The 9,565-nt window shown below is 53.7% G+C and overlaps 1 protein-coding gene across 1 annotated transcript in view; it reads left to right on the top strand.

Annotated features, from left to right (window-relative positions):
* The first annotated feature begins 2,389 nt into the window (after nt 1-2,389).
* The window catches only part of AR (androgen receptor), a 61,747-nt gene continuing 54,571 nt past the window's right edge, over nt 2,390-9,565 (top strand). Inside the window, exon 1 of the mRNA XM_083796860.1 lies at nt 2,390-3,589. Coding sequence (XP_083652986.1) covers nt 2,535-3,589 — 1,055 coding nt within the window. The 5' untranslated portion in view covers nt 2,390-2,534. The remainder of the gene's footprint in view (nt 3,590-9,565) is intronic.

Raw genomic sequence — 9,565 nt, 5'->3', positions numbered from 1 at the left:
TTTTTTTTTCCTACCCTTTACAGGGGATACCATCATAAGAATCAGTGGTTTTTCCTGCTTATTTGCCATCATTTCTGAAGTGCAGAGCAGCTTTCCAGTAACTCTAGGCCTTTATTACTGTGTAGCTGTTACAAAGGGTAAGTTCATGCGTTCACCTGTGTAAAAGAGGGAAAAAAAAAAAAGTTCTTTGAACTATTGCTACTAATCTTTCAGAAAATCCAACTAAAGCTTTATACCAGCTTTTTGAAAGAATGCATACAGGCTTATTTGTGCAGGAAAACACTTCTCTCACAAGCATTCCCATGAAAACATATCTTAACATTTGGGCATTTTCCCACATGGGTACCCGAAAAAAAGCTTGTACCACAGCTGACACAGCCGCATGAAATTCCCCTTGGGTCTACCGGTTCCTTTGCATCCACCTGGAAGACCTCTGATCCCATCCCAGGGCATTACCTTTCCTCATACCCTGAGCTGCAGATTTTTGTGCGTTGCAGGGCCGGGCAATGCGTGAGTCACCGGGCTGGAGGTTCTGGGCCACGATCAAGCCCAGCAGGCTGAGGGGGAGCCCATGTGGAGCTCGAGCTGGGCCCGCCTCCAGTGATCCAGGTGGGACCGCTGAGGTCTACGTGTTTAAATACACGCTGTGCACATATTTTACAGTATCTCCCTCTATCTTTATATTTTGAGGTTTCGGCTGTGCTTCTTTGTTATTTGAAGGGCTATATTGGCTGTTATTAAAACAGTTTGGTGGTTCATCCATACTGCACGCCTGTGAAGAGGCTTCAGCAGGGGCAGCCGGGCAGAGTCCTGGGCCCAGCCGTGCTGCCGCAGGCACCGGGAGCGGTGGGGGCCTGAACCGATGCCATCCTCGCCTCAGGAAAACACCGAGTGGTCGCCTCCTCCATCTACTTTGCTGACAGGAGGCAGGGTTTGCTTACCCCTCAGGCAGTATGGAGGACATTGCCAAATTTTGCTTGGCTATAATTCTTTTTTTTTTTTCCTACTATCTTTCACGGCTTGTAAAAACGCTTTTAAAAGACTGAACATGATTCTTCGTTTTCCCAACTGGCTCCACTTCTCCATTTTCTCCATTTGCAACAAATCATTACTTTTTCCCTCTGTCTCCAAAGGAGTTGAAATTAATGGGCTTATTTCAATGTATGTCAAATGAGTATAGTTCCATTACAAGGTTGCCTGGGAATGGTGCCTACCAGAAAAAAAAAAAAAAAAAGCTGCTTTAGGATTGTTATTACAGTGCCAATAAGGGGAGCTCAAGTCTTGTTTACAGTAGGTCCTACACTAACTATGTCTGCTAGCTCTTTGGTCTCTTTTAACCTTGTGTGAGAGTGGAGCAGCGGCGCGCACAAGACATACACGCACCTGCTGTCTCTTGCTGGTGCATATGGAGATTATTCCAAAACGCGGAGCAGAGGAAGGTGGGGGCAAACTCTGCTACTTGCTGACAACAGCTTGTGCCGTTGTCAGGCCGTTTGGTTTCCGGGTGAAACCAAGGACCTGGGTTTTGGGGCTTTAATTTTATTATTATTATCATTTATATATTTTTTGATGAAAAGTGTGCAGGTACTAAAGTTGAAGAGACCACCTTTACTAAGCTGGAATAAGTTTTGATCCCCATGTCAGTGCCCAAAGGGAGCGCATGCCTTTTCTCCCGAATTCCCCCCAGCTGTGGGGATTCCTCTAGGTGAACCACGGCCGCAGGAAAGCCCAGGTCGGAAGGGACCTCGGAGATCGTCCTGTAAAACCGGAGCCCGGACAAGGCGCTCTAACCAACACCCTGCCCAGCCGAAGCCCGGCATCCTCCAGCGTCGGAGCGCGGGCGGACGGGGCTGAGGGCAGTCGGGCCGAGCCGGGCCGGGCGGCACCGCGGGGCGCTCGCCCGGGGGCTGCGGCGGCGGCGGCGGCCCCGATCCGCCCGCGGGGGCCAGCGCCGGGGGCGGCGAGGCGCCGAGCCCGGACTCCGCGGCGAAGGCGGGCGGCGGCGCTGCGGCTCCGCGGGGCTCGGGCTCGGGCTCTCCGCCCCCGCCGCCCGCCGGGGAGCGGGGGGACGGGCAGGGCAGGCCACGGCGGGCGCCGCGTCCCTCCGCGGCGAGAGTTACCGGATTAATCATTGCAGAGACCCTGGGCCGAATTCGCGGCGTGGGGCGGTCTCCCTCGCTGCACCTCCTCTCCTCCGCAAGCCAGCCTCTCGCTCCCGCTCTCCCCGAGCCGCGGATCAAAAAGAGCAAAAGCAGCCAGCCGCGGCAGTCGGCGGCGGGGCTCGGGGCCGCGCACCTGCCCGCTCCGCCCGGCCCCAACTTTCGCCGCCTGTTGCGGGCGCCGAGCATCCCGCCCGCCGCGCTCCCCGCCCCGCGCCCGCCGCTCCGCCGGGGATGGCAGCGGCGGGGCAGAGCCGCCGCTAGCCGGGGCCGCGGCTGGCCGCCCGGGGGCCGCCGCTCGGGCTCGGGCTCGGGCTCGGGCTCGGAGTCGCCGTCGTCGCCCCCCGCCTCGCCGCCGCCCGGCGCGCCGCGGGCATGGAGGTGCAGCTGGGGATCGGGCGCGTGTACCCGCGGCCGGCGGGCCGGACCTTCCGCGGGGCTTTCCAGAGCTTCTTCCAGAGCGTCTGCGAGGCGTTCCAGGCGCCGGGCGCCGCCGCGCCGCGGGAAGAGCCGGGCACCAGCCACCAGGCGCCGGCGTGCGCCGCCGGCCCGCCGAGCCCCCGGGCGCCGCCGGCCGTCTCGCCCGCCTTCCTGCCGCTGCCGGAGCCCCGCGGGGCCGCCAAGGCGCTGCCGGCCGCCCGCCCGGCCATGGGCTCGCCCTTCCCGTGCGCCGGCGACCTGAAGGAGCTGCTGGGCGAGGCGGGCGCGCTGCCGCCGCTGCTGCCGCCCGAGGCCGAGCCGGCGGCCGGCCGCGCCGAGCCGGCGCCCAAGGAGGACTTTCTGGGCGACAGCGCCAAGGAGCTCTGCAAAGCCGTGTCCGCCTCCATGGGCCTGGCCGTGGAGGCGCTGGAGGCGCCCGGCGAGCTGCTGCCCCGCGAGGACTGCATGTTCGCCCTGCCCGGGGGGCCGCCCCGCGCCCCGCGCCCCGCCGCCAAGGACCCTCCGGAGCCGCCGCCCGCCCCGGCCGCCTTCAAGGGCGGCGGCGGCGAGCCCGGCCTGGCCGTCGACGTGCCCGCCGGGCTGGCCCTGTACCGCGGCTCCCCGGAGCCCGAGGAGCCGCCGGCGCTGCCGGGCCGCGACTGCTTCGCGCTGCCGCCGCCGCCCGCCCGCATCAAGCTGGAGAGCCCCGCGGAGCCCGCGCCGGGCGGCGCCTGGGGCGCTCCGTGCCGCTTCGGCGCCGAGCTGGCCCCGCCGGGCCCCGCGCCGCCCTGGCCCTCCTTCTTCGCCGACGAGGGGCAGCTGTACGGGCCGTGCGCCGAGCCGCCCGCCGGGCCCTTCGCCTGCGGCCGCGGGCCGCCCGCCGAGCCCGCCGACTTCCCCGCCGACGCCTGGTACCCGCTGGGGCGGCCGCCCTACGCCGCCCCCGCCGCCTGCATCAAGAGCGAGCTGGGGCCCTGGGCCGAGGGCTACGGCGGCTACGGCGACGCGCGGTGAGTACCGGCGGGCAGCCCCGCACCGCCCCGCCGCGCGCTCCCCGCGTCCCGTCCCCGCCGTGCCCGCGGCCGCCGCCGAGGAGCGGGGAGCGCGGCGCCGCCGTGCGCTGGGCGAGCCCCGGGGCGGCTCCGGCTTCTCCCCGAGCGGAGCGGGCGGCGAGCGGGCTGCAGAAACGCTGCGCGCGCCTCGCAGCTCTGCGCTGGGCACGGGCAGAAGATGCGTTTTAGGTAGAGCAGCACGGAAAAGGAGGAGCTGGTTAGGCGTTTGGGAAGAAGGGCTCGTGCAGAAGTAGTTTTTCTTGGTGGATTAGCCTCAGAAATCAGATCAACGGTCTCTGTGAAATCGGTATGCGCAACCCGAAACAGCGGGCATATGTTGCCACCCTTCATTGCAGCAAAGCGTATTACTGTTTGAGAGAATCACTGCAGCTGGCAGAAACCGGGAGTGAGAAAAGGACTGCGAAAGGATTTCTTCTTGAATTTTAAAAAAGAAAACAAAACAAAAACCAGAAACAATGAGCTACCGGCTCAGATGTACCCCAGCCACAGGTGGTTGGTATGGCCTCAGTTTGGGTTTGCATCGCTGGAGTTTCGTACTCGCCTGCTCACTGTGTAGTGGGATCAAAGATTAAAATGCACAATTAGATTTTCCCTTTAAATTAGCACAGGACAAACACATCACACTTGTGCTTCTGGGCTTGTTTTGCTGCTCCAAAATGCTCGTGTTTTTATTCGGACAGTGCAGTATTTATCAGCTACACAATAATGGGTATTTTGTGTAGAAGTGGCTCGGGAAAAAAAATGGGGTAAAAGAAAGGAAAGGTCAAAATGAGTCCATCTGTGAGTGTCGTATCAGCGACAGGAGCTGTGTGTGCCCTGTGCATGTTGCTATTGGGTCTGGATAAATCTCTGCTCAAACCAGTGCAAAGTTAGCAGGGATGAGTAGAGTTGAAAAAGTTTTGCTATCCAAACACTATTGATTGATGATGCAGGTTTTAGAGAGCAGCAGGCTGGGTTGGGAAGTTTTATTTGCCTGTGAAGCCCATACAGCAGAACTATGCATGGATAAGGAGTACTGTGTTAAGCAAAACAGGACTGGGCTTATGTGGTGCTCCACAGGCAATCGTGTGGGTTGGATCTGGACAGCAGGTACATTTTGCCGGGGTCTTGCTGTACAGATAAGTGCTGTCTCCCTTATTCCTGTGGGAAATACCGTACCCGCCTCTTCCCGGCAGCGCAGCTCAGTTTGCCGCGTCCGTGTCCCTGTTTCCCCTGGAGCAGTCCCATGAGGCCGGCAGGACTGCCTGAACTCAGCAGGCTTCAGCAAAAATCAATGGAGTACGAGCTCGTATAAGAGTTTCTAAAACACCATTACCTTGTCCTTTGGACTCCATTGCTCATACAGCATTGCATGGCTGCTGCAAGTGAGAGAGTGACAGTGTTTATATGCCTCTTTGTGTTTGGCTGCAATTTTAAAATGTTATAAGGAAAGTGGAACACTTGTTCGTGGTCTGGCTAAAGCCATACAGGTTACTCTCTGTCAGGTTTGCGTAGCATCCTAGCAAGATCTTCACTAACTTCAGTGTGCTGCCTGTCGATTGCTGTTCACTGTGCCTTTCAATTTTCTCTTGGGTTTACAACAATAGCAGTGCAATGAGCAGTCTCTGCTGCAGCTGAAGCTCAAATGGCAGCAGTTTATTTACCAGCATCTCAGAGAGCAACAATTGTAAGGAAAGAGGGTTGTGGGGGCTAAAACGTTTTATAGCAAAACTCCCTCATGAAGGACAATCAACTGTATCTTGTATAGCCCTGCTAGCTTCCAAAGCTGCGTTTGGTTACAATCCTTCCCTACTTGGCATTGCACAAAGAAGTTTTACCTCTTAGCTATATGAAATGGAGTCTCAGCATTTCTTTGGGAGTAGGTAGAGGGCACTTCTGTTGGACTCGCGACAGCTTTGCCAGCCTAAGGAGTTTTACACTTTAGATTTCCACATCTTCCTAATGCTGGCAGTGGCAGCTGCAGCCCGGTCTCCTCGGAAGACTTGCGAAGTCTGGATCAGGTATAGATAGTTCTGAAGTTAGACACCTTCCCCCATATATGACACTAAAGCATGAGCACGTTCTTTGTTTCTTAGCATATTTGGGGGCGGATGTTTATATTTGCCCTTTATATAAAGTACTAGGGATTTGGTTTGGGGAGCTTTAGCCGACAAGTTCGCCTCCAAAGCCTTGAGAGAGGAGGGTTGGATTGCCTGAGCGACTGTTAGTGGAAAACGGCGTGCTTGCTGTCGTGTTGGTCTGGGCTACAGCACACGCAGGCTGTAAAACAGGCACTGTCAGGGGCTGGTGGCTGCCCCAGCATTTCTCTGAAGCAGGCAGGTCCAGCGTGACCAAACTAAGATGCTCTCTCTCTGGGAGTCCTCATCACCATTTTATGGCATGGTCAATTGCCTGTGACCACAGGGCATGGTGGGGATACGGGACTGGGCTTGAGCAGCTGCTTCTGGGACTGGTCCTCAGCATGGTGCGGGCTTAGACGCATAATTGCTGCCTGCCCCCTTGGCTTGTGCAAGGGGAGGGATTTGCCTGTTTTTAGAGGCACTGAAACATTGCATAGGAAGCAAAGTAGGAATTAACACATCTTGATTTAATGTAAAGCTTTTTACACAATGTACTTGGTGGTGCCAGTAATGCTTATGTATCATTAACAAATTAATCCAAGCTTTTGTTCCACTGCGCCTCGTAGCTCTTTGTCTTTGTGCTCTATTGCATAATTATTACCAGCGGTCTATAAGGTGACTAAATAACCTGCTTTGAGACTGAGACATAGAATTGATATAATAAATTCAAGCTTACAGGGTCAAAGTGATTTTAAGATTGAAACACAGAAGCAAGGAAGTGTTTTAGGCCTGTTTGGTTTAATCTAAAAAGAATACAAAGAGGGAACTATTACTGTGATAATGGAAACAAAGGTGATAAATTAATTTAAGGGGTGATTGGCTCAGAAAATCTAGCTGTCCATGTGGTTTCCAATGCTTTCTAAACAGCATTTCCTGTAGCTACTATCTGTTTTGTATCCATGTGTTTGTTAGTTACACCAGCTTGTAGATTCCGTTCTCTGGTTCAGTAGTGATCAGCTTGGGCAGGTGCCCTGCGTTTATGCATCATCTGGCGTAATGGCTAGGCGTTCTTTTTTGTGGCCAGCCATGTAATCGTGATACCTCTTACAGATAATACCTGTAAAAATGTCTCCCTGTTGAAGAAGGAGATAAGATTCTGATAACAAGATCAAGGGCAGCTTCTTAACGCCAGGAGACGAGCCCGGGCCGAGAGCCGTGCCCCTGCGCCGTGCCGCGCTGCTCGGCCGGCCGCCAGTAGCCTGCCCTGTGCCTGCCCGCGTGCCAGCCTTTGGCTGCAGACCCTCAGCTCTTTGCTGGCAGAATGCAAAAGCTTTCGCAGAAGTGGGATTCACCCCCCCCTTCTCCTGTTGCTAATATGACCTTTTTGCTCAGGGGAATGGCAGTATTATGTAAATATTTCTTTTGAAGACAAACCGTGCGTGGAAGAATGCTGTTTCTGAAGCCTCTCCCTCCGGCCAGCTTTGTAATGTACAGACAGTCCACAGCTGCTGGTACAGATCCCATGGACAGTGAACCTCAGGCAGCTGGGAAAATCACTGATGTGCTAAAGCTTTTTGATGGTTCCTGATAAAAGGAGAAGAAAAAGCGTAAGAAAAATTCACCTTCCAATTCTTGCCTTTTCTTCTTTCAATGTACACATTGGGCACTCCTGTTAACAATTCTCTTGACTGGGTTCAGGTTCTTCTCCTGTGGTGCCGCTGAGGTCTTTGCCTCTTTCCATAAGAATCTGGGCATCATGTTCTGACACCTTTGCTTAGGTATGAGGCACCGTCTCCAAACAGAGCACACTAGTGTTGTCTTCAGAGCACTCCATCTTCAACGTGAAATTCCCCTTTCTCAACTCTTTTGATTAGTAGGTAATAAGGTTGATATCTTGTCAGATTTTCTTTTAAAAAACAGATTTCATAATTTTCCTGATCACTTCCAAATTTTGAGCAAGCTGTGGGTTACAACTGGTGCACACTTAATTCTCAGCACATTCGTCCATGTTCTCGTGTCATGTACCAGGACAGTTTGCATCACTGTTAGCTTACTCATCAGGATTGACTGTGCATTAAATTAGTGCTAAGTGCCCTAAGTTGCAGCAGAGATCACAACAAATTCACAGGAGGAGAAAACATTCCTAGGACACAACTGAGAAGTATCTTAAATTCTTGTAAGTTCTTGCCAAGCTGTCTTCAGTAGTTGCTAAGGCAGAAGGGTGGAAAGGATCACAAGGAGTTTCCTTGTCCCGTCTCAAGAACTATCATAACTGAGAAAGTCTGTAATGTGCTTTGAGACTGATAATTCTTGAGAGATTTTGATGCACTTGTTGCTTTCTACCCTTAAGAAGCTTGATCCTGCTGCAGAAGGACAGTTTGGGAGATGGAGGCGTTTTCTGAGTGGGATCACATTCGCCCCTGGTGACCTCCTGGGGTGAATTCCACCCAAACCCAGGCCTTCTTTGGCGCTGAGTGCACGGCCAGGGTGGTGACACTGCCTGCCCAGGCCTGCAGCTCTCAGACGGGACTCCCTGCCTTCAGCAGCCACGGGATCAGGCCGCTGTTTTGGAGCCTGCGTATCCGCAGGTTTTATAACTGCGCTGAGCTCTGGTGCAGCCAAGTTTTGTCTGGAGTTGCCAAACCAGCGTTCCACTTTGCCGTGCGAAATAGAGCCACATGAAGCGTGGCTGAGTCACTGGTAGTTTCTGGAGCAGGGGCAGGGCTGCTGCCTCCGATGTGCCATCGGCACTGGATTTCAAAGCTTCGTAAACAGAAAGCGGGACAAACATGGGTAGGCCCGAGCTGAAGCTCAGGAGGGGCTGGAGCTGAGCTTCCCACAGGTTACAGCATGAAGAGGCTGCTTTCATAAGTTCCCTGCTGACAGACCTGCGACGGCTATTTTAAGCACAGAATAAAATGCCAATAGTTCACAAACAGCCGAGTGCTGTTTCTTGTTTAGAGAACTAGGGACTCATTTGAATGTGAATTGGCGTTTTACCAGGTTATGACAAGACACTCATCTGTCATGGCCTGAGTTAGGGTTGTGAAGTAAGTGATATATTGAGGCAGGGTAACTGGAGTAGCTGCAATGTGAAGCACTCTGCCCAAGCTGTATTCTCGCAGAACAACAGTAGGTGCAATGAACTCATCAGGGGGAGAGCAGAGGAGCTGAGCAGCATCTGTTGGGTCTCTCCGTACTGGTAGCAAATCTATTGCAGCTCCGTTTTCTTACTCCCAAGAGCTACTATTTGAAGAATTATAATGTGTAGCCAAAGCTCATTTGTTTTGTTCCGTGCTTAGCTGGTTTATTTGTTTTCATTTCATTTTGATGGTGCCGATTTATTTAGTCTTTTCCATGAATTAGTTTTCATTTCACTTGATAAATGAGATTATTCTTTTTCACGTCTAGTTACCTAGACTCGACCTGCAGTGAGAGACTTTCTGTTTCCTTTTGAAGATGCCCAGAACCTCCCAGAAAACACTCAGACTGGACAGATCACAGTCCTTGTGTTAATGCACAGACTGAGCCCATGGAAAGAAAAAGGCATTGGTACTTTCCATCCTCATCAAGGTTTGCACTTGACGCTGCAGAGGCCTGGGTGCAGTGCTGGAGCTGATGACGGTTCTGTCCTAGGAGCTGACACTGCCCTTTTCTTTGCTATTAAATTGGCACTTATGTCTGTGGCAGAGCATGAAGGAAAATAAACTGTTTCCAGTGTTCTTTGTTATCCAGTTTGCTTCTCCATCTCAGTTTGTTTTGCTTCTGTTTTTTTCTTAGTATTTCCATTCTTTATACCAAGTTTCGTAATGTAGTCTCCCTCTTTCTCACCCCCCACCTCCATCCGTCCCTA

The sequence above is a fragment of the Anser anser genome (genome assembly GCF_964211835.1).
Source record: "Anser anser genome assembly, chromosome: 13".
Lineage (NCBI taxonomy): Eukaryota > Metazoa > Chordata > Aves > Anseriformes > Anatidae > Anser > Anser anser.
The sequence above is the reverse complement of the archived record's forward strand: the minus strand, read 5'-3'. Positions and strand labels throughout refer to the sequence as shown.